Source organism: Jaculus jaculus, chromosome 8 (assembly GCF_020740685.1).
Source record: "Jaculus jaculus isolate mJacJac1 chromosome 8, mJacJac1.mat.Y.cur, whole genome shotgun sequence".
In the NCBI taxonomy this organism is placed as follows: domain Eukaryota; kingdom Metazoa; phylum Chordata; class Mammalia; order Rodentia; family Dipodidae; genus Jaculus; species Jaculus jaculus.
The window spans coordinates 44,912,344-44,936,470 of record NC_059109.1 but is presented as its reverse complement, the minus strand read 5'-3'; the positions used below and the strand labels follow the sequence as shown (position 1 = coordinate 44,936,470).

Sequence of the window (24,127 nt, the reverse complement as noted above, 5' to 3'; positions counted from 1 at the left end):
CCCAACTTTGTGGCCTTAACTGCTTCCTCCTCCCTCTCCAACTCTTAGCTTACTCATCTCTCAAAAGGGTCCTTTATCTGGATCACTAGTTTACAGAACACTGAGTATGCATGCATGTGGAGCCACAGGAGAATGTCAAGTGTCCTCTGTCACTTTATTTTCTTGAGATGGAGTCTTATTGAACCTGGAGCTGCTGATTTTTCGTCAGATTGGCTGACCAGTGAACTTCAGCGTGTCACCTGTCAGCTCCTTTTGGGACTGGGCGTGCGTATCTGTGCCTGTCTTTTTACATGAGAGCCAAGGATTGAACTCAGTTCTTCATGCTTGTGCAACAAGTGCTTTTATCTTCTGAGCAATCTCCACAGTCCCATAACACTAGTCTTTTAAAAAAAGACCTTGTAATAAGAAGGTTTTTGTCCATTTGTGTCTGGAAAATGCTGACACTGTTTTCCTGTATGAAGATATTAGCCTATTGAAGCTCCAAAATGTCTTGAGGAGACCTGTTTAACTGATTGTTAGAAGTCCCCCCCCCCCCACTTTTGTTTTTGTTTTGTTTCCCCAAGGTTGGGTCTCACTCTATAGCCCAGGCTTATCTGGAATTCACTACGTAGTCTCAGGAGGGCCTTGAACTAACACTGATCCTCCTACCTCTGCTCCCTAGTCCTGGAATTAATGTGTCACCATGCCTGGCTTTTTCTTCTCCCCCTTGTTAAGGCCGTGTGGGAATGTCAGGAGATATTTTGACTGTCATGGCTGTGGGGATGTGGGGAGAGTGCTTAGGTGCGTCTGACAAAACCACAGCGCACACAGCACAGCCCTCACAACAAAGAGCTGGTCCAAAATGTCAGTACTGCTGCGTCTTAGAAACCTTTCCTCATTTGTGAACCCAGAGGCCTTTGTGACTTAACCTGCCGTGCTTTGTTGGGTGCACTGAGGGCGGGAGGAGCAGCCGGCTAGGCCAGCACACGGCAGTGGAGACAAAGCTTCTTTCTCTTCCTGGCATGCAGGACATTTACTATGTTTGAATTAATGAAAGATAGCCAAGTCATGTTGTCTTTTATGTAAGAAATGGTGAACTTTTTTTTTGATTTTTGTTTTTTTACTCTTTTGTTGTTTCATTCGTGAGACAGAAGGCAAATTCTTTTGTGTATGTTTCCCTGTGTTACTGGTGAGCATATGAGGCTTGGATTTGAAACAGGTGTTTTATGGCTAAGGAGTCTTGCAGGATGAGGGATGGGCCGGGTGGCCCAGGAGCAATAATGGTTGTGCCCAGTGGAGAACCTGGGTGGGTTCCTGGGTTTTCTTGGTTACTGTATAAGCATGTTAGGTGGCCTGTGGTGGGCACTCATTTGTTTCCACCTGGGTTTCAGCTTTCTTGGAGAGTTGAATTAGTCTCCTGAAGAAAAGCAACACTGTTCTTGTACAAGTGTTGCCTGCTCTGCCTGACGCCTCACTACAGTGGTTTTGTCCCTTAGGTTTATTCTGTCTCTGGCATCTTGTAAGAAGTGTCTGGTCATTGATGACCAACTTAACATTCTGCCCATTTCCTCCCACGTGGCCAGTATTGAGGCCCTACCTCCGCAAGCTCCGGTGAGTCTGGGCCAGGGGAACAGGGATCCATGGGCCGTGTGTGTGTGTGTGTGTGTGTGTGTGTGTGTGTACATGCATGCGTGCAGTCACTGTAATCTTCTGTGGCCATGACAAACCTCTTTCTCTTTGTGGTAGGATGAGAATCTCAGTCCTTCTGCTCTGGAGCTGCGAGAGTTGAAAGAGAGCTTGCAGGACACTCAGCCTGTGGGTGTGTTGGTGGACTGCTGCAAGACCTTGGACCAGGTGTGTGTGATTCAGAGCTTCCATACCCTGCTAGTGCCAAGAGCTCCGAGTGATCCGTGTGTGGAGAGCAGCACCCCAAGGGGGGGGCTTTTCCTAGCTCCTGTTCCTGTGAGTGCTGCAGCAGCGGGGCTGTTGCACGTGGTCTGGGTTCCCAAAGAAAGTGTCAGTGAGCAGCTGTGGTCAGGGCACCATGAGTATTGAGAGAGGACTATGTCACTGGCTTTACCACAGAGTGGATAGTCTGTGTTCTTTAACTTTAGCTCAGTTTGATGATTCTAGGGTTTGCTTAGGTTCAGAAGAGAAAGGAGAGCTTCAGGTCACCATTCCAGTGTGAACTTGGTGCAGTTGTAAGAGGCACCAGGCTTGCTGGGAACTGCCAGGATGTGCTTCTGTCCTTGGCCAGGTGGCCAGTTGGTAAACTTGGCTTCTCCAGTGACTTCTGGTTGCTGATTGGGAATAGCCCTGAGGCCCTGAAATAGTTGGATGTGTTCAGAATTTGGCTTTTCCTTGGTCAGATAAGCAGCACATGACCCTTCCATATGGATTTAGCTGACTGGTTTCCCTCTCGTTCTGGAAAAACAGTACGGGCTCTATAGGTCTGTGTGCTAGCTAGGTCACAGGCTTCAGGCTGTTGTGAACTGTGCTTAGGGACTGAGGGACAGGATTCTTGGGAAACAATACTAGAAGTAGTTATTGGAAAAATCAAAACAAAACAAAAACCCCCACCAAGCCTGGCCTGATGACACATGCTTGTAACTTGGGAGACTGAGGTAGAAGGGTCGACATGAATTTAGGTGGGGCTGAGCTACATGGCAAAATGCTCTTTTTTTTTTTTCTTCGAGGTAGGGTCTCACTCTAGCCCAGGCTGACCTGGAATTCACTATGTATTCTCAGGGTGGCCTCAAACTCATGGCAATCTTCATACCTCAGCCTCTCAATTACTGGGATTAAAGGTGTGCACCACCACGCCCAACTATGTCTCTTAACAAACAAAACAGGGATGGAGAGATGCTCAGTGGTTAAGGTGCTTTGCCTGCAAAGTCTAATGTCCAGGGTTTGATTGCCCAGTACCCATGTAAGCCAGATGAACAAGGTGGTACATGCATCTGGAGTTTGTTTGCGGTAGCTGGAAACCCTGGTGTGCCCATATTCATTCTACAAAATAGTGTATTATTTCCACTTGGCAGCCCTACTCTGTAGAGCTAGCTTTTATTTTCTTTTAAAAAGATACTTGAGAGAGAGAATGAGCATGCCAAGGCTTCTTGCCACTGCAAATGAACTGTAGGCGCATGCACCACATATTCATCTGGCTTTATGTGCAAGCCAGCACCTTTAACTGCTGAGTCCTCTCCCCAGACCCAGAATTAGCTTTCAGTGTTTACAGTATATCTTTCTGGATTTTTTGTGTGCATATAAACAGATATTTGACTGGAAGGGGTATAAATAGCTTCCTGTTAGACATTTGGGTTGAGTCTAGCAATTTTGGTATTATAAACTGCAGCCAGCTGTGGGGCTGCACACCTGTAGTGACTGACAGCAGGGTCATGGGTTCCAAAGCCAGATCCTGTCCGTGCCCCGCCAGACACGTGTGCGCGTGTGCACGCACGCACACAGTTAGGAGATTCTCTCAGATATTCATCTGCGGGCATTATATCTAGGACAAGCTTCAGAAGAAAATAGTTGCTCAGATTGTGTGTCTTTAAAGGAGTATTCCACCAGTTGAGGGAGCTACTGTCCTGACCTCTCTTGTGCAATTCAATTAATGTCTTTAGTAATCAGATAAGGAAACACCTGATTACTGTCTGCATTGGCATCACTCTGAGAAAGAGACAGCTGTTTCTATTAGTCATCTCTAGTCTCTTTTTTATTCTTTTCTTACTCTAGTTTAGACTGACCTGGCATTCTGTAGTCCTGACTGGCCTTGAACTCATAGTGATCCTCCTATCTCTGCTTTCTGAGTGCTGGGATTAAAGGTGTGTGCTGCCACACCTTGCCCACCCCTGGGTTTGTTTTTTTTTTTTTTTTTGGTTACCCAGTCTATTGATATTTATCCACTTGCTACTTGTATTTTTGTCCTTTTTGTGTTAGCCTTTTGTTTTAGAATGCTTTTAAGTCTGGCTTAGTTTAATTAGCATTTATAATTTTCCTACTATAAAGTTAGCAAAATGTAGCTCAGCTAGGCGTGGTGGCGCACACTTTTAATCCCAGGCAGAGGTAGGAGGATCACCATGCGTTCGAGGACACCTGGAGAGTGCATAGTGAATTCCAGGTCAGCCTGGGCAAGACCTTACCAAAAAAGCAAACAGACAAACAAAAAAAGTAGCTCAGCAAAGGCCATATTAAGACAAGTATTACCTGGATGTCATTTTGACTTTCCATCTGTGGGTTGAAGAGACCCTGGGTTTCTACACCCTCCCCATCTACCTGTCTGAGCCAGTGTCGTCTTAGTGCTACTGCTCAGAGCTGGACAGGCCAGATGGGTCTGTGAGGCCTTTCCCCCAGTCTTAGCTCTGAGCTGGGGATTCAGGTCTCTCCCTGAGCAGTAGCATGGCTCCTCATTCGGTGCCACTGGTACTATTTTCCCCTCCAGGTGCTTGCCAGACACACCTAGGTGCCAGGCTTGGCAGTAAACTTGGGCCTCTGCTTCACAGAGCTTGTCTTCTGTGGGAAGGAGATTTGCAAGGATGGGTTAGATGCATTGCTGTGTACAGTGGAGGAAAGAAGGGGAGTCAAGAGGGATAGGGCCCTCCAGGATGGAGGTTCTGGACATACTGGTCAAGGTAGCCTCTTTTTTAAATGGGATATTTGATCAAAGCCTTGAAGGAAGTGAAGAATGAATACGTGTAGGCCTGAGGCAGGGGGAGTATAGTGTGAGTGCTTGAGGACCAGCAGGAGTGTGTCAGTGCTGAGGCAGTGCCGGGGGAGCGTGGGGACATGACGGAGCTCCCCTCTCAGGCACTTGGGAAAGCTGTGACGCTTAGTGCATGAGAGATGAAGCAGTGGAGGGTTTTATGAGTCTTTTCACATAGCTGCCAGGGCTGAGCTCTAAGGATCCTCTGCTGCTGGGCCAACTACTGGCTGTGGTGGGCTGTGGGTCGAAGCAGGGTGACTAGGTAGGTAGCTGCTGTCATCATGGGGAGGGATGGAAGGGTGGCTGTGGGCAGAGTGGTAGAGGAGGAAGTGAAGAATGTAAGACTGTTTTGAAGGTGTCATGGACAGAATTTACTGATGAAGGAAGGGTGTGGGAAGAAAATTCAGGAATGCACTAGGAAGCACAGAGAACTGGAGTGGAACTGAGATGAGGAAGGGTGAAGACATTTCAGGAGTAGTATCCATCAGCTTCCAGTGGAGATGTCTGCTGCACAAGTGGAGCTGTCTCATAGTTCTGTGTGTCTGGCATGCAGGTAGGAGGTCTGCAGTAGAGACAGAAACTTGAGAGCCTTGACCATTTAATTTGTGTCTGGTCTTGACATTCTGATGAGCTGACCATGGGAGTGAGAGGTCTAGGTGATGAGCAGCGCTTTGTTGACCACCCGTGGCTAGCCTTGCAGCAGGCTAGCCTCTCTAAGGGGATGAGTGGCTGGACCAAGGGCCTTCCTCAGAACTCACATAATAATGTTTCCCTTTGCAAAACAAAGGCCAAAGCTGTCTTGAAGTTCATTGAGGGCATCTCAGAGAAGACCCTGAGGAGTACCGTTGCTCTCACTGCTGCACGAGGACGGGGAAAATCTGCAGCCCTGGGATTGGCTATTGCTGGGGCGGTAGCATTTGGGTAAGTTCTCCCCGTTTTTAGGAAATTGGCAGAGCTGTTATCTGGCCCCTCATTGGGGCTAGTTCACCATGTTATTTTGTAGGCCTTGGGTGCCTGCCTAGAAATAGCAACTATAGGCACACTGCGCATAGAGGCACACCAGGCCTTTGTATTCAATATTTAAGTTGAACAAACATGAAAGCAAAAAAGGGAGGGTGAGACTTTAAAACTCAGCATGAGAATGTGTGTGAACAGCTTTATTGGCTAAGAGTGTATACAAGCTGAGTTTTAATGGTGTTGACTAGTTGAGGTCTTGTTTGTTTTGGGGTGCTGACTTTGAGGATTTATTCCACTGCCACAAATATGCGCTTTCAACTTTGCAGTCACAATGATGGACTAAAGTCCGTTTACTTCAGGAGAATGGATCTAACGTCTTTATGATTCTATGGGTATTATATAGCTGGGTAAATTGAAACCCTGGGAGTTCCAGCGACTTACCCAAGATTCCCCCAGCAAGCTCCTGCTGGCCGAGCTGTGGCTTGGGTCTGAGCACTGACTGAGCTCTGTGGCTCCACAGTATCCATCCAAGTACAGTTAAGGATGAGTATGAGAGTGTCTGTCTGGTCTCCATGGTGCCTGTCACACTTGTCTCTGACGTTATCAAATGCCATAGCTTGCTCCCAGCACTGTGTTGATGTGCTTTCACTGTTTTAACTCGGGTCTGCAGGTGTTACTTTCCCTCATTAAAAGGCGTCCTTTCTTTTTTCCTGCAGTCATCTCTAGTTGTCACCTGGGTGACAGGAGCAAACAAAAATGGTTTCTTGCTTTCAGTTGCTTTTTTAAAATGCCTAAGTGTCTTTATTTTTTTAAATGATGCCCTTTTTCTTTTGTTCTACAGGTACTCCAATATTTTTGTTACCTCCCCAAGCCCCGACAACCTTCATACTCTTTTTGAGTTTGTATTTAAAGGATTTGATGCTCTGCAATATCAGGTGAGAAAATGGGATAAGAACTTAATGTTAGTACTAGATTTCAATCCAGTGGTCTTTGGAATGCTTGCTTGCTTAATACTGAGTTCCTACAGCTTGTCATCACTCCTTTGATCTTGTTTTCCCTATCAGGAGCACCTGGATTATGAGATTGTTCAGTCTTTAAACCCCGAGTTTAATAAAGCAGTGATTCGGGTGAATGTGTTCCGAGAGCACAGGCAGACTATCCAGGTGAGGTTCGTTTTCGACCCTGCCCTGTGGGGCAAAGGGCCTGCTGTATGTATCTGCTCTGGGATGTTTCCTCATAGGTGCTGTGTGTACTGTGCAATTGCCTGCCCTAAATTGGTGATGGTGTATGAGAAACCTGTTTCAGATTTTCCTAAAGAAACCATTCAAGGGGCCGGAGTGATGGTTGTCAGTAAAGCACGTGCCCTGCAGTTCTGAGGCCCTGAGTTCAGATCCCCAGCACCTGTGTACATGTTGGACATCATTGCATTGCCTATAATCCCATTGTTTAGGAGGTGGACATAGGTGGATCCCTAGGGCAAGCTGGCTAGCTATATTAGCTGAATCGGTGAGCTCTGAGGGTCATTTAGAAATCCTATCTGGAGACATAAGGCCTTCACATGCATGTGTGCCCCATACACATACTAAAATAAAAAAAAAAATCAAGCCAACTAACAGATGTATGTAGTTTGAAAAGCTGTAGTTTAACTGAGTATGGTGGTACATGCCTTTAGTCCCAGCATTCGGGAGGCTGAGGTAGGAAGATGGCTATGATTTTGATGCTAGCCTAGGGCTGCAGAGTGAGTTCCAGTCAGCCTGGGTTAGAGTGAGACCGTGCCTCAAAAAAAAAAAGTGTAGTTTTTCTTGTTAATATGAAATTAAATGAGATTGAGAATATGCCAATAAGTGAAACATACTCATAGTTTTGACATCTGTTCTAATTTTGCTCAGGTATTGCACGTTTTGAAATAGGTCATCTGTAACTAGAACAATAACGTCACTATTTAAAAGAAAAACTTTGCAAAATGGCTTGGAGTCTTTGTGGCTTTGCCAGTGGCCTGTTTTCCCGAAAGTTCCATAAATCTTGAGCACTCTGTGGGTCTGGATGTTGTACTCAGCCTAACGGCGTCAGTGGCACTAAAGCTCCAGGCAGCATCGTGTGATGGGCTCGGAGGGGGACTGCGACTACCAGGCTCTTGCGGGAGTGGATTTACTGATTGCTTTTGGGTTGGAATGGAATGGGAAATGAGCCAGAATGTCCTTTAACGTCATTCCTGTGAGAGCAGGTGAGGTAGACCTTTTATCAGATGTGAACGGTGGAAGCAGAGCAGCCTTGGAGTCTTCATCTTTCTTGTTAGTCTGCATATTCTGCATATCTCACCCATTTTTTTACCTGATTTTCTCAGCTCAGAGGGGAAAGGCTGCTGCTAGTGTGGGTCACGGTGGGCTTGCGGGGAGACAGGCTACTGGCTCTGAGTGTACAGAGAACTGTTAACACTCAAGAAAATATACAAACCTAAGATGGAAAACATTCCCGTGATGAGCCCTGGCTCATTGCTTCTCACATTTGTAACCAAATGTGCTCATGTTATTAGAGTCCTTGTGTCCCTAGACAAGACTCTGGCTTCTTCCTTCTGGCTAGAGATTAAGATAAAGAAGAATATTTGATTAAAGCTAGCTGTGCCTCCCTGGGGGCTGCTTTTAGTGCTTTTATGAAGTGCTTGGGTCCCTGTTGAGGGCATGTGACCTGCTGCCTTCCTCTCTGACCCAACAACTTCTGGAAAAGCAGTGAAACCATCTGCTTTGTGAGGGAGCAGTTCAAACCTGCAGGGGAGCAGAGCCAATCTCACACTCATGCGAGAGTTCACGCTGCAGCCATGCTGATGTTGCTGTGCATTTTCATTAGTAGAAACATACTGTACTTGGCCTCTACCCACTCATCTTCTTGGGTTTTTGCAGGGTTGGGTCTTACTTGAGTTTAGACTGATCTGGAACTCACTCTGTAGTCCCAGGCTGGCCTCGAACTCACAGTGACTCTGCCTCTGCCTTTTGGGGTAAAAGGTACGTGCCATCATACTTGGCCCACTCACTTTTTTTACTCAATTATCTCTTTGGTTTTATATTTTATTTTTATTTATTTATGAGAGAGAGAGAGAAAGAGAATGAGAATAGGCATGCCAGGACCTCTAAGAGCCACTGCAAGAGAACTCTAGATGCATGGGCCACCATGTGCATTTGGCTTATGTAGGTACTGAGGAATCAAACCTGGGTCCTTAAGCTTAACAGGCAAGCACCGTAACCACTAAGCCATCTCTCTAGCTCCCAACATCTCTTTGAGATTTGTCCGAATTGAAAGTCACATTCTTGACTGACTGATTTTTTAGTACCACACGAGTAGATTACTTCTGACTGGTTAACTTTTAGTATCACACGAGCACATCGAAGCTTGTAGTTCTGATTCTTCAGATTTAGGTGTGTAGATTTCTAACTTTCTTAGATTTTTCAGATTATTCTATAAAGTGTTCGTGCCCATTTACTTTCATAATACCGTGTGTGTGTGAGAGAGAGAGAGTGGTTTTTTGAGGTAGGGTCTCGCTCTAGCCCAGGCTGACCTGGAATTCACTATGTAGTCTCAGGGTGGCCTAACTCTGCCTCTTGAGTTCTGGGATTAAAGGTGTCTGCCACCACGCCCAGCTTCGTATTTTATTTTTCACATTTTTTTGTTTGAATTTTTACTTCTCTAAGTCTTCACCTACATTAGGTGCTGAACAGCAGTGCAGTGGCTTTTTGTTTTGATTTGTTTTTAGCTTTTGAGTCAGGATCTCACTAGCCTACAACTCACTCACTCGATAGCCCAGGCTGGCCTTCATTTAACTCATGGTGATCCTTCTGTTTTAGTGCTGGGATTAATGGTGTGAACCAGCATTGTTTAGTTTTTTTTTGTTTGTTTTGCTGTAGCCCAAGTTGACTTCTAACTCACCCTGTAGTCCCAGGCTGGCCTCAGACTCATAACAGTCCTCCTACCTGTGCCTCCTGGGAGTAAAGGTGTGTGTCAACCCAGTGTGGTGGCCTGTGCCTTTAATCCCAGCACTTGGAAGTCTAGGGTAGGAGGATCATTGTGAGTTCTAGGCCACCCTGAGACTACAGAGTAAATTCCAGGTCAGCTTGGGCTAGAGTGAGGCCCTGACTCAAAAAAGAAAAGAAAAGAAATAAAAATGTGTGTCACCATATCCATCTTGTTTTGCTCTTATGAGCCAGGGTGGTCCTGTGTAGCTCAGACTGGCCTTGAACTCACTATGTAGCCTCAGGCTGTTCTCAGAGACATCCTCTTGCTTCAGCCTCCTGAGTTAGGAATAGAGACCTGTGCACCGCACCCGGCCTTTACAGCAGTTTTGTCCATGTCTTGATGTGAAGCAGGTTCTTTGTTGTTTTTAGCAGTTCACTGATTGTGAAGCTGAATCATCTTCTTCGATTGGCAGTTCAGGTTTCTTCTTAAAGTCCCTCCTGTGGTCTTTCAAAGGCAACTTTAAAAACAGCAGGAAGCTCTAACCCTGTCAGCAGAGAGGATGCAGGCACAGGCCTACTAGCGCGGGAGGCTGGGGAGGCACAGCACCCAAGCAAGCAGCCCAGCGTCCTCCCAGCTAGCACTGGGCCTCCGCCCTGGCCTCCGCCCTGGCCTCCTATGCTGAGGCTGACAAAGAAAAGCAGAGCAGCTTCTGTCACCTGGCGTGAGCCTGAATGCACAAAACACCCTTTCACAGTGACCGTACTTCTTTAAAATCTCAAACAGCCATTGGGCAGACATTTCCTCTGTTTTATGGAAAAACAACATGCATGCAGCCCTGTGAGATTAAGTGGCCTGTCAGGGTTACATGTTCGAATGAACTTGTGGCTCTTAGATGTCTCACTTTAAGCCCATTTCATTCTTGGCTTACCAAGAAAAGGTGGGATGGGGGATGTGAGAAAAGAGCAAAGGGACAGAGAGAGGGGACTTTGTGATGAGTCGCCAGTGCCTGTGGCTTTAGTTAGCCTCACTTACAGTGTAAATGTTCCTCCTCACAGTATATACACCCTGCAGACGCTGTGAAACTGGGCCAGGCGGAGCTTGTTGTGATTGACGAAGCTGCTGCCATCCCCCTTCCCCTGGTGAAGAGCCTGCTCGGCCCCTACCTCGTCTTCATGGCATCCACAATCAACGGGTGAGGCACCTTGGCTGGCATCTAGCAGACTGAGTGGCATGTAATGAATGTGATCTGGGCCTGCTGAACTAAAGTGAGTCTCGGTCCCATACTGGATCCTTGCAGGGGCCTCTTAAAAGCAGGAGCACTTTCTCTGAGATCTACTCCTACTTATGTAGATCAATGATGAAAATAGCCAAATCTGAGCATCAGAAAGAAGGCTTGTCAGTCTTCTTGATGCATGATCTCTATTGTTCTGAGAAGCAAAACTACAAAGTAATTTAAAATGTGTTTGTCTTATGTGTGGTTGTCTGAGTGTGTGTATGTGTGTGTGTGTGCATGTGTGAAAGGTTACTCATTTAGTCATTTCTGAGCAATGATGAAAAGATTTTACTACTGAACTTTGTAACTATGAAGGTTTCTACACTTGACCTGAGCTCAGAATTAAAAAAAAAAAAAAAAAAGCAGGAGCACTAATGTGAGGCGGGCAGCACGAGACAGATGAGTTTGAGCCCTGTGTATGCTGCGTGTCTCCTGTCTAAGTGTGGTCAAGTTTTAAGAAGTACCTGGTGGAAATTCCAATGTTCTGTATTTTAAGAGTATGTGCAAATAAAATACTGAAATAAGCATGGCTAAACATTAAAAATAGGCTTGTAGGCGTGGAGAGATGGCTTAGCAGTTAAGATGCTTGCCTGTGCAGCCCAAGGACTCATGTTCGATTCTCCAGGTCCCACATAAGCCAGATGCGTAGTGACACGAACTTGCAGGGTTGCATATATATGAGGGGGTACACACGTGTGGGGTTCGATTACAGCTGCTGGAGGCCCTGGTGTTCCAGTTCTCTCTCACACATAAAAAAATGGGCTTACAATGGCATTCTTTTTTTTTTCTTTCTTCTTTGTTTTGAGGTAGAATTTTGCTCTAGCCCAGGCTGACCTGGAATTCACTATGTAGTCTCATGCTGGCCTTGAACTCATGGCAGTTCTATTGAGCGCTGGGATTAAAGGCGTGTGCACCTCATCTGGCCTCCTTAATGCAACTTCTAATAGCACCTTCTGTTAAATGACCATCTCACTTTGTTCCAATTTCACTTTGCTTTCTTTACATCATCGTTTCAAGTCTAGTTTTCTTGTTTGTTTGTTTGTTTGTTTTTCAAGGTAGGGTCTCACTCTAGTTCAGGTTGACCTGGAATTCACTATGTAGTCTCAGGGTGGCCCCGAACTCTTGGTGATCCTCCTACCTCTCCTCCCCAGTGCTAGGATTAAAGGCATGTGCCACCATGCCTACCTCATCTTAATTTTTTAGTTCAGATTATAGTGTGAAATGTGTAAAATATTTGCTTTGGAGAATGAATCTGAAAGAGGTAAAGTTCCTTGCCCAAAGGCGCTAAGTCAGTGCTGGGGCTTGAGCCCAAGCCTAAATAAAGGGTTACTGGACAAGCTGTGCGCTGTCCTCTTTCTTGGGATGCTTGGGTGCTATGCTGGAAGCACAGATGAGCTCGACTGGCGTTGGGGAGCAGGGCCTGGGATTTCAGCAGGCTCCCTCCTCTTAGAGAGTAGGTAGGCGGCTTCGTGCCTGACTGTTTCTGTCTTCTAGCTACGAGGGCACTGGCCGGTCATTGTCCCTGAAGCTAATTCAGCAGCTGCGCCAGCAGAGTGCCCAGAGCCAGGTTAGCACCACTGCTGAGAACAAGACCACGATGACAGCCAGACTGGCCTCAGGTACCTGGAAGCCCTGATCAGTTCCCCAAGTCCACAGTAGGTTTCCTCCCACCCTCTTGCTTGACTGAGGCCTCTCCTGGGACCTCATGGGCAGCACAGCACCTGCTTGCTGTCAGACAGAAATATGGAGTCCCAGGAGAGAAGGAGTAGATGGGAGCTTGACTTTTGGGTGGCAGGGACTTTCTTGGTCCCTGTCCTAATGCATGTAGACGTGCATTAATTTATGGAGAACACTGTGGAGTTGGGTAATTGAATAACATCCCCCTAAACTCCCCCAGTTTAAGTTTTTGAGCCTACATATCTGAGTGCTGCATGTACGACAGTGGTGAAGTAGGACACCGTGCCTTGTGTTAGCGCATGTTTGGTAATTGTTTCTGTTTGTGTGTGTGACCTGCGGGGAGCAGCGCGAACGCTGCACGAGGTTTCCCTCCAGGAGTCAATCCGCTATGCCCCCGGGGATGCCGTGGAAAAGTGGCTGAATGACCTGCTGTGCCTTGATTGCCTCAACATTACTCGAATAGTGTCAGGCTGCCCCTTGCCTGAGGCCTGCGAGCTGTATCCTTGGAAGGGGAGTAGGGCAGGATGGGAACTAAAAGGATTTGGGCTGGGTGTGGTGACACATACCTGTAGTTCCTTCTGTGAGGCGAGGCGGGAGGATGGCTTGAGCCCAGCGTTGTCTCGTATTGTTTTAAAAAAAGGAAAAGAAAAATGGAGCATTCTTGGTCTCAGTTCTTCTTCATTGCTTCTGCTCTGGAGACTGGGCTCCAGGCCTCAGGCCAGGGAGATGGGCGGGATCCCTGTGGCTTGCTTTCATTTCTTAACTGCAGCCCAGCTACTGTGTTAATAGAGACACCCTCTTCTGCTACCACAAGGCCTCTGAAGTTTTCCTCCAGCGGCTCATGGCCCTGTATGTGGCTTCTCACTATAAGGTAACAAACTAGCTCTCAGGTGACCCTCAGCCAGGAGTAGTCCTCTAATATTCTTTTCCCTTTTGCCACTCAGTGTGTTAGGAGTGAAGCTATCCCATGCTGGCGAGGCCCAGTGATCTTACTAGAGGGTTAGGGATTGCATTTCCCGGGCTAGTTTGTTTGTGTGCTATGTGTGGAGCCTCTCGTCTGCACATAGTGCTTGGGATTCCTGTGTGGACTCCCATGTGTGAGAAGGAGGGGCGCTTTGTCCATTTTTAAGTGTACTGGGATTGCTTGTCTGCCTGCTACCTTGATAGGCTGAGGGGCTACCAACCCTTGTAACCTGGTGGTGCTGTTTGGCCTGGAACCAGCTTTGTACGATAGTCATTTTTCAGTGAGTGTGAGAGTTTAGTATATTGAAACTCTGAAAGAATTCAGGGAAGGTCAGAAAGGATACTTTTCAGGTGGCTAGGCAGCATTTTATGAACATTCCTTAGTGGAAGGCTGAAGAATGGTTTAATTCTTCAATAAAACATTAAATTGTGGTGGCGGCTTTTTCTGAAGTCGCAGCCTTTTATCTGGAGAAAGCTCACTTTTCGGCTGTGAAATAAGTCGTGCTCAGTAACTTCTACTCCATGGTCTTAGCACTAAGTCTAAGAGGACAGTAGTTGTTGGAGGCTTAGGTCCACTGAAGGCCCGTGAAGAGTCTCAGGTTTGTCACAGTGATAAAAAGGTGCTTTGCTGGGTTTTGGAGCCTCACTTGGCTTTGGGAGAGGTAGGATTACAATCTCCCAGTGATTTTTGAATCCAGCCTCGAGCAAAGGGTAAGAGGAGGAATGTGTGCCACTGACCCTTGTTTGTGCCCGCAGAACTCCCCCAATGACCTCCAGATGCTTTCTGATGCACCAGCTCACCATCTCTTCTGCCTTCTGCCTCCTGTGCCCCCAACCCAGAATTCCCTACCTGAAGTGCTTGCGGTCATCCAGGTACAGAGCAGAGGCACCAACTTCCTTAATTTTAAGCAATGTCGAATATTCATAATTGCAGTCATCCGGGTACAAAGCAGAGGCACCGACTTCTTTAATTTTAAGCAATGTCGAATATTCATAATTGCAGTCATCCGGGTACAAAGCAGAGGCACCGACTTCTTTAATTTTAAGCAGTGTCGAACATTCATAATTTGCATATGTGAAAGCTGCATAGTGTTTTGTTCCATGCTTATATCAATTAGAGACCTGGGTTTGCATTTGCGCTGCTCCATACAGGGCTGCACATGAGTGCTGCCTACACAGCCTGCATGACTTTTGCTCTTGGGACCAGGAGGATGTGTTCTTTCTTGTTAGTAGTAAGCTGGGGCGTGGTAATGACAAGTAGGTTAGTGTTGGGGTTGATCTGGGATGGGAGCAGCTGTTTGGAGTCTGGTGGGAGCTGATGTCATCCTGTCTTGGTCCTACCCCCACCCCCAGGTGTGCCTTGAGGGGGAGATTTCTCGCCAGTCCATCTTGAATAGTCTGTCTCGAGGCAAGAAGGCTTCTGGGGACCTGATCCCATGGACAGTGTCGGAACAGGTGAAGGGCTGTCTTGGGCACATCTGAGTGAGTGAAGCTGGCAGTGTCCGTGGCTAAGTTTCCGGCTTGTGTCTCCCACAGTTTCAAGATCCAGACTTCGGTGGACTTTCTGGTGGGAGAGTTGTGCGCATTGCTGTTCACCCAGATTATCAAGGGGTAACGTGTCCTCCAACCAACCAGCTCTCCTGTGTGCTGTGCCACAACTCTTGCTGGCAGCTCTCTAGGGCAGAGGTTAACAAGTGCGGTTCTAGGCCCTCCTCTGCTCTGGAGAATGTAGAGGGGTCAGGGAGGGCGGGTGGGAAGGATGACGGTGACACTTGCATGTCCTTGTCAGAACACCAGGCTTGTTGAACTACACTGGCTTTCCGTAATTTCCTATGTCACTTGGAAGGCCTCATTGAGGAATTGGCTGCAGAAACATCCTTTCTTCTTTCAGTGATACAGCCAGCCATCCTTAGCCTCGGGTTGCCTGTGGGCTATTTTATTTGACCAGTGTAAACTAGGGTTACACTATGTTTGGCTGGGCGTGGTGACGAGCACCTTTAATCCCAGCACATGGGGGCAGAGGTAGGAGGATCACTGTGAGTTAAGAGGCCAGCCTGAGACCAATAGTGAATTCCAGGTCAGCCTGGGCCAGAGCGAGACCAGACCTCGAAAACCAACCACCCCCACAAAAAGCATCAGCTCTGGCAGCACTGAGGAGTTTCGCTGTCCTCCAGGACCTGAGGCTTTAGAAGCAGCACGGAAGGGCACGGGTAGCTAGACCGAGAATGGTCCTCTTCCCTGCACCCATTCCCGTTTGCTCACAGATGGGCTATGGCAGCCGAGCTTTGCAGCTGCTGCAGATGTACTACGAGGGCCGGTTCCCTTGCCTGGAGGAAAAGGTCCTTGAGACATCACAAGAAATCCACACCGTGAGCAGTGAGGTGAGCATGTGCCGGCTGCGCACCTGCCCTGGCTGGGGTGGGGGAGTTCTCTGGGTTCCTCCCCAGTTGGGTGCCCCACTACTTTCTCAAGCCTAACACGTGAGTGACAGTCATTAGACTTAGTGTTACCAGTGCCATCTGGGAATGTGTTACAAGTGGAGGTTTGTTGTCCTCCCCAGACCTGCTGAAGCAGAGACTCTACAGTTCAGGTTTAGAAGCTCTGCTCCTTGTTAGCCCCGAATCCAGGCTTCCGAGAACTTGTTCCTTGTGTAGGATGACCCCACTAGTGACCGGCAGGCTTTTACACAGGCTCACTGATCTTCTCGGGATGCTGTGTGGAAGTTCGGGGAGGAGCTTTGGCTTAGCCTTGGGCTCAGCTGTGTTGCTTTTGAAGGTCACAGAACAGTTAGGGGATGGAATCTGGGCTTGATGCTACATCGTCAGAACCCTACTTCTGTCCCTTTATAAGTTCAGCAAGCATTGGTAAACTGCGTGGCCTTTGTTCTGCATTCTAGGTTGGGAGCAGTGTGACTCCGTATGTGGTTAGGTGTGTGGGGTACCTGGGGTGATCACTTGACTTATTAGGGTTCTGTTTGAAAACCACAGGAATAGAAGATATCTCTCCCAGGTGTGGTTTGTCAGGGGGCCTTGAGTCTGTCTATCACTGGCTACTCTTTCCTCCTGCTCACTGGATGGTGTCCTTCCCTAGGCCGTCAGCCTGCTGGAAGAGGTCATCACTCCCAGGAAGGACCTGCCTCCTTTGCTTCTCAAGTTGAATGAGAGGCCAGCGGAGCGCCTGGATTACCTGGGTGTTTCCTATGGCATGACTCCCAGGCTCCTCAAGTAAGTGCCTGCTCTATTTCTAGGCATTACCCACTTGGCAGTGGAAGAGTTCAGTAAGCCGTATCCTCCTCTGCAGCCAAGGTCTCTGTGGGCCATCTGCTGCCTCCCTGTTCCTCCTGGCTTTTATCCCCCTTCATTTCTCAGCTGCTCCCCAGAAGCCGTAAGTGGTAACTTCCTCTCCTGTCTTTGTAGGTTCTGGAAACGAGCTGGATTTGTTCCCGTCTATTTGAGACAGACCCCAGTGAGTGAGGAATTGGGTGGGTGGGGCTGGCATTGTGGTGTGGTTGGCACTGATCTGTTTCAGTCGAAGCCCTGGTGCTTCCATGGCTGTGTGTTGGGCAGGTATTTTGTGCTTCCTCAGAGGGTTGCTCTAATGGACAGTCCCAAGAAGCTGTCCTTCTTCAGATGCCCTGTGGTCACAAGGTGATTCCCTCAGGACACCCCCAGGCCTGGTTCATCCTGGCTTTGTGCATTGTTGTAAAATGGCAGGGGTACACATGGGCTCGTTCATCAGTGTAGCATCCTGCAGGCTGGAGCCTTCTTGAGATTGTTAAACACAGAACTGGCTTTAGGAGGAGGGTAGACATGTATTACAGGTTGGTTTCCGGAGGAGGAGAAGTAGCCGTTGGGAAGGTGAGTGGCACTGAGTTCACTAACTACATTTAGCACCTGTGGTGAATCAGGCAGTGTGTGGTGGGTAGAAATAGCAACTGGCATACAAGCAGTCTTAAGAGTATGGCACATGCTGGGAAGACCTCAGGTGCAGATTATGGCATTGAGGCTCAGTTTCTGTGGAGTGGCTTTCACATGGTCCAGCTGACTATAGGGTCCAGATCTTGAAGGAAGTGGTTGGAATAGAGGAAGAGTTTGGGGGCCATCAGCATATTCATTCGAGAATATACTCATGATGGCAAGGGTTATTTGATCTGTTATGTTCACTCCTGTAAGTTAGCACTTGAAATAGCATTTTGGGGCTGGAGAGATGGCTTAGCGGTTAAGCGCTTGCCTGTGAAGCCTAAGGACCCCTGTTCAAGGCTCGATTTTCCAAGACCCATGTTAGCCAGATGCACAAGGAGGCACATGCGTCTGGAGTTCGTTTGCAGTGGCTGGAAGCCCTGATGCGCCCATTCTCTTTCTCTTTATCTGCCTCTTTCCCTCCCCCCCCCTCTCTATTAAATAAATAAAAATGAACAACAACAACAAAAAAAGAAATAGCATTTTGTGTACAGCATGTGCTTAGTGAATGGGTACATACTAGAATCTGTTGAAAGTGGGAGAGGGTGGACTTCCATGTGGAGGAGTGTGAATATGTATGGCTGAGGAAGACACAGCATGGGAGACTGAGGAGGAGCAACCTTCATCCACAGGAGGAAGCAGGGTGCTGAGTCATGTCTGCCAGAAGTCAGGGCTAAAGTGTTTCAGAGCCGGGCGTGGTAGCGCACGCCTTTATTTAATCCCAGCACTCAGGATGCAGAGGTAGGAGGATCGCTGTGAGTTTGGGGCCACCCTGAGACTACATAGTGAATTCCAGTCAGCCTGGACTAGAGCAAAACCCTACCTTGAAAAATAAAAAACCAAACAAACCAACAAAAAAAAAGAGTTTCAGGAAGATGTGTCATCTGGAGTCCAGAGAGCAAGAGGATAGTTGGCCACTGGATTCCCCCACACAGATGATATAAGTGGGGTGAATGAGGCTTTCTGCCAGTTTGGAGATGTGGAGTGAGGGCTGTGAGGAGACATTCATTCCAGGCTTGAAAGGAAGCAGACCACGGGATAACTAGAACAGGGGAGGGCTGGGGGTGGGGGACTTATCAGATGGGAGGTTCTCCAAGTGCGTGTGCTCTTGAGATTGTGTACAGGGTAAGACACGCTCAGAGGGCAGGTGGGCAGGCCTTGTAGGGACCAGTGAACTGAAACCCAGGATTTGGAGGTTGGGTGGCACCTTATCCCTCACAACCAGAGGGTAGCAAAGGACATGGCTACCAAGGGTGCCACCAGCAGCTTGGAGAGTGAAGGTGTTCTGACTTCTATTTCCTGGGTGTGGAGATGCCAGTGTGGCGGGGTGGGGGGTGATTTTGGAGAGTGCACAACCAGAATCCAAGAGTGGTAGTGCATGTCCTCTTCAGGGTTTAAATTGGGACTAGTAAAGACTTGAGTGTTTGGCAGCTTGTGTGCAGGCCCAGAGCAACACAAGACAGCTTGCGGCTATCCGGGCCAGGATCGAAATTTGGCTGTTGAGGGCAAGGCGGATGCGCATTAGTGAACTCTATGGTCTTGTGCCTCACACTGGTCACTTGTGACATGTTGGTATTTTGTTCCATGAGTGCTCTTAAGTGGAAAGCCATGAGATACTGTTAGGCTGTGGTGAGACTGTTATCTAGTGACAAACTGAAAACTACTGGTCTCATGGTCACAGTTTTAACAGTAAAGAAGAGCCCGTATGTGTTGTGTGTGCCAGGCATAGTATTGTGCCACTGTAATCCCAGTGTTCTGGAGTTAAGGCAGGAAGACCAAGAGCTTGAGGCCATGCTGGCTATGGTGGTGCTTGCCTATAAGTCTTAGCACTTGGGAGGTTGAAAGAGTAGGATTACTGTAAGTTCAAGGGCAGCCAGGGTGACTTAGTGAGACTGCATAAAAAAAAAACAAAAAAACAAAAAACAAGTTTGAGGTAGCCTGAGCTGCATCATAAGACTCTATCCCAAATAACAACATCACAATCAACAACACAAACAGTAGCTGCCAGCTTGGGATCTCAAGGTTTGGCTGTGAAATTTTTGCTGTAAGGCACCAAAAATGTATTGACAGGATCATGTAGACTTGAAGCTCTTGTGAACTGAGTTCAGAATCCACCTGACAGGAGCAAGTGGCTCACTTCCATGGGTCCAGGGTCAAGTCAGGCTTGAAGATGTGCCAGATGGTTTCCATTTCCATGTTCTCTTTTTCCGAATGCAGAGTGAGCTCTGGAGGCCTGTGTGTATGAACTGAGGCCTTGTGGGGAACGTGGAGAGGATCTCTCCAGGCTGGGCAAGGAGGAAGGTCCCACTGAGTGCTTTGCATGTATGTCCCCTTGTCAGCAGTGGGTTGTTGAGAAAAGCAGAAATGTGTGTTCCCTAGAACGACCTGACTGGAGAACACTCCTGTATCATGCTGAAGACACTGGCAGATGAAGAGGAGGCCGAGCAGGGAGCCTGGCTTGCTGCCTTTTGGAAAGGTGAAGGCCAGTGGAGTGGAGAGGGGACAGTGAGGTGATGGGTCAGGCTAGCCCCAGACCACTAACTGTCTGGTGTGCCCTGCAGATTTCCGGAGGCGGTTCCTGGCCTTACTGTCCTACCAGTTCAGCACCTTCTCTCCCGCTCTGGCTCTGAACATCATTCAGAACAAGAACATGGGGAAGCCAGCCCAGCCAGGTGAGTTGCTTGCTTACAAAGTGAGACCTGGTCTAATCCTCAAGTTCCCCTCTCCCCATCTCCTTTTCCAAGGTCAGTCTTTTATCCAGACTGCGCTCTAGTTACAGTCACATGGGCCACCAGGGCAGGGCTCTGGGGATATGACTTGACTTCAGCGATGTCAGGAAGTTCATCCATCAGTTAGCTGTGAAATGTAGGGGAGCCAGCTCAGTCTCTGGGGGCTCAGTCTCTTATACTAAGATGGTACTGCCAGCCATCCATGGTCAGCATTGGAAGAGCTTCGAGCACACAGATCGGTTCCGTGTGAACAGTTAAAATGTGGCTAGGAGAAGGCTTGGTGGATGGTCAAGTGCCTTTCACACAAGCATGAGGACCTGAGTTCAGATCCCCCGAACCATGTACGAGCCAGGTTTGTCACAAGTCTGTAATGCCAGCTGTGGGGGGGTGCCGACAGGAGGGTTCCCTAGGGCCTTTTGGCTTTCTAGTTGTTGCAGTCAGGTTCACATTGCTGGTAGAAATCACCCAACCAAGAGCAGCTTCTGGGAAAAAGAGATTTATTTTGGCTTACAGGCTCCAGGGGAAGCTCCACGATGGCAGGGGAAAACGATGGCATGAGCAGAGGGTGGACATCACCCCCTGGCCAACATAAGGTGGACCACAGCAACAGGAGGGTGTGCCAAACACTGGCATGGGGAAACTGGCTATAAAGCCCATAAGCCCGCCCCCAACAATACATTCCCTCCTGAAGGCATTAATTCCCAAATATCCATCAGCTGGGGAGCTAGCATTCACAACACCTAAGTTTATGAGGGACACCTGAATCAAACCACCACACTAGTCTAGCCAATCAGTGAATTCTGGGTTCAGGAGAGACTATCTGAAAAAATAGGGTGGGGAACGATTGAGGAAGACACACATTGCTGACCTCTCGCATCCAAACACACGTCCATGTACACCTGCCCACATGTGCCTGCACATGTGCACATCACATGCATCCTCTCCCCAAATAATACTTAAAATGTAAATATTGTGTAAGGGATCATTAATAACTGCCTTTTCCTGGTCTAGTTACACATAGCTATAGCTAAACACGTTTTTATGTGTATCTCTCTATTTACACACATACATTTATGTGTTTATAGATTTTTCTCTTGATAGTTACATCTTGGTGTAAAAAGTTCTGTTCCTTGAGCCGGACAGTTTCAGTAACAGGGTAGGGAGTGGTGTCCTTGTAACCCTAGGACATTGGGGTCTTTCTGGGCCCAGCGTGTTGCTTGTGGGGACTCCGAGCCACAGGCTGGATGTCTGCACCTCCAGCTTAGGGGGTGGTTGTGTCGGAGTCCAGGCCCTTGGAGATGGCTTTCACGTGTCAGGGGCTGTCCTGTGAGAGCGCTGGCCGCCCTGACCCACGTGCCTCTTGTCATTGCAGCCCTAGGCCGGGGCCAGCTGGAGGAACTGTTCCTCCCCTATGACCTGAAGCGGCTAGAGATGTACTCACGGAACATGGTCGACTATCACCTCATCATGGACCTGGTCCCCACCATCTCCCGCTTGTATTTCCTGAACCAGCTGGGGGACCTGGCCCTGTCTGCTGCCCAGTCAGTAGGTTACTTGGTGTTCTGGTGGGGAAGAGAAGGGAGGCTGGTGGGGCTGCTTGTGTAGGGCCCTGGCCTGGGCGAGTGCTTGCTGAGATAGAGCTTTGTGCCTTCGGTTCCTGGCAGGTCTGGTGGGTGGGGGGTGCTGTTGTCCTTCAAGGCCGAGGGTGAGTGACGGGCCTGGTTGTACGCTTAGCAAGCAGACCTCTGCACGGTAAGCCTGTGTTCTTTCACCCACCATGTTGCCTGAACAGCACCTTGGGTCACCTGCACTCACAATGCAGTGGAGAAGCAGGCTGGGCAGATTGGAGGTCTCCTGGTGGTGCTGCTGGTTTTAGGACAAGATAAGAAGCCACAGTAAACACTGCTGCCCCGTAATTTCTCCCAGATGACTGAGGAGAGGGCAGCTTCGTTCTTGGAGCTACTTTGGTGGGCAGGGCTCTGTCTTGGAAGCCAGTGCAGTTAATTTTCCACCCCCAGGCCCTTCTTTTGGGAATTGGTCTGCAGCACAAGTCTGTGGACCAGCTGGAAAAGGAGATTGAGCTGCCCTCAGGCCAGTTGATGGGGCTTTTCAATAGGATCATCCGCAAAATCGTCAAGGTAACCTGGGCCCGGGAGTGGGATTTTGGTCTCTTTTTATTTGTTTGTTTTTTCATGGTAGGGTCTCACTCTAGCTCAGGCTGACCTGGAATTCACTCTGTAGTCTCAGGGTGGCCTCGAACTCACAGGGATCCTCCTACCTCTGCCTTCTCCCGAGTGCTGGGATTAAAGGTGTGCACCACCACGCCCGGCATCGTCTTTCCGATATACACACTCAGCTCCTCTCTGTCTGAATGAAGTTGGAGTGTCAGCTGTGTATGTAAAATTGTAGTCCCACTGGATGCATATTCAGTCTCTCTTTATGCTCGTGTTGTGACCATCCTAGATCTGAAGCATGGCTTTGCAGCCTTTCTTTAAGATGTGGCTTGACTTGTTAAGGAGTGACTGACTCCTGCGACTCCTTCAGCTTGCGTCTCTTCACGTTGTCTTTGTAGTTGTTTAATGACGTGCAGGAAAAGGCCATTGAGGAGCAGATGGTGGCAGTGAAGGATGTCGTCATGGAGCCCACAATGAAGACCCTCAATGATGACCTGGTATGTACCTGCTGAAGGACCAGGGATCCCTTAGTTGCCATTGGCCTGCAAATGCAGACTGTCTCCCCCGCAAGCTTGGTGTGCGGCGGGCCCCTCCTGTAATCCGGCACTCTGGAGGCTGAAGTAGGAGGATGTCCAGTTTAAGACCAGCCTAGGCTCGTGCAGCAAGGCCGTGTTTCAGACGGAACACCAACTGTCCTCTGCTCTAGCTGAGCCAGTGGCGCGCAACAGGTCCCAGTGAGTGTTGCGTTCAGCCTGCCCCTGTTCACCTGGAGCTGCGCCTTGTGTTGAGAGTGCCGAGTGCAGGAATCCAGCTTCTCCTGGGGTGTCTTGTTTGCCCTCTCGGGTTCTTTGAAAATGCATGTTTTATATCCATGCACACTACACCCCCAAGAGCTCCCTGTAGTGGCCTGAGGGCAACTTGAGAGGAGATTGAAATTCCTTCTCATCAGACACTGCACCCTCCCTCCCTTCCCCTGCTTTGTTCACTCCTTGCCTCTGCACTGAGCTCTGGGTTTTGACGCAGGATGAAGCAGCAAAGGAATTCCAGGAGAAGCACAGGAAGGAAGTGGGGAAGCTGAAGAGCATGGACCTCTCTCAGTAAGGCCCCTTTCTTCCTTCTGGGAACCAGAAGTTCTCCCTGGCTGGTGCGGCCTTCCGAGTGGGCAGCAGCTGTCTGCGAGCCGAGCCCCATCCGGTGCTTTGGAAGCTGTCTCAGAAGCACTGCCAGCCGAAGCTGCTCTGCTCGTGGACTGCCTCTAAAGTTCCAGAGTGCTTGGTTTCCTTGCCACCCCCCACCTTGTGCCTAGTTGGGCTCCAGTCTCTCACGTTTGTGGCGCACCCGGGGTGCCAAGCAGATGACCTTCTATACAGATGAGCTTACTGGTCACTTCTGGTTTGGTTTTTGCCTAAATGGTTTGGAGAAGGGATTTTTACTACTTACAGCCTCCAGACTGCTCAGAACTCCTCTGTGGACAAGGTATCACTGTTTCCTATGAGCTTCAACTGGATTTGTCACTCCCCTCTCCCCTGAGGGTTGATGAGTCTGACAGTCTTGGCAGTTTAGGCCTCTCTAGACCTGGTAACCACCAGACTGTTGGTGATGGACCTGGTTGGAGGTGGCCAGGAGGACCAAGCCAGGGTGTTGAGCTGTAGTGTATGTTATAGCTGTGAAGTGTCAATAAATTGATGTGCCAGGACTGCTAGACCTAAGAGCTGTGAGCAGCAGACGGGCAAAGAGCCCCACGGTCCACGAGCACAGGCAGGAGG

General features: G+C 48.7%; 1 protein-coding gene and 2 non-coding genes across 3 annotated transcripts in view; all 3 read left to right on the top strand.

The window, feature by feature from the left end:
• The window catches only part of Nat10 (N-acetyltransferase 10), a 39,293-nt gene that overhangs the window by 11,734 nt on the left and 3,432 nt on the right, over window positions 1-24,127 (top strand). The window contains exons 7-27 of the mRNA XM_004660826.2: window positions 1,476-1,590; window positions 1,726-1,833; window positions 5,472-5,605; window positions 6,483-6,576; window positions 6,706-6,804; window positions 10,642-10,778; window positions 12,354-12,478; window positions 12,883-13,033; window positions 13,311-13,407; window positions 14,256-14,372; window positions 14,853-14,954; window positions 15,036-15,110; window positions 15,764-15,880; window positions 16,590-16,723; window positions 16,916-16,964; window positions 19,838-19,934; window positions 20,020-20,130; window positions 21,560-21,732; window positions 22,206-22,325; window positions 22,760-22,858; window positions 23,385-23,458. Of these exons, the coding sequence (XP_004660883.2) occupies window positions 1,476-1,590; window positions 1,726-1,833; window positions 5,472-5,605; window positions 6,483-6,576; window positions 6,706-6,804; window positions 10,642-10,778; window positions 12,354-12,478; window positions 12,883-13,033; window positions 13,311-13,407; window positions 14,256-14,372; window positions 14,853-14,954; window positions 15,036-15,110; window positions 15,764-15,880; window positions 16,590-16,723; window positions 16,916-16,964; window positions 19,838-19,934; window positions 20,020-20,130; window positions 21,560-21,732; window positions 22,206-22,325; window positions 22,760-22,858; window positions 23,385-23,458 (2,328 nt within the window). The remainder of the gene's footprint in view (window positions 1-1,475; window positions 1,591-1,725; window positions 1,834-5,471; window positions 5,606-6,482; window positions 6,577-6,705; window positions 6,805-10,641; window positions 10,779-12,353; window positions 12,479-12,882; window positions 13,034-13,310; window positions 13,408-14,255; window positions 14,373-14,852; window positions 14,955-15,035; window positions 15,111-15,763; window positions 15,881-16,589; window positions 16,724-16,915; window positions 16,965-19,837; window positions 19,935-20,019; window positions 20,131-21,559; window positions 21,733-22,205; window positions 22,326-22,759; window positions 22,859-23,384; window positions 23,459-24,127) is intronic.
• Window positions 10,936-11,019, top strand: LOC123463237. The gene has a single exon (XR_006638826.1). It is a non-coding gene; the product is annotated as a small nucleolar RNA U2-19 (small nucleolar RNA).
• On the top strand, window positions 11,129-11,198 carry LOC123463236. Its single transcript, XR_006638825.1, has one exon. It is a non-coding gene; the product is annotated as a small nucleolar RNA U2-30 (small nucleolar RNA).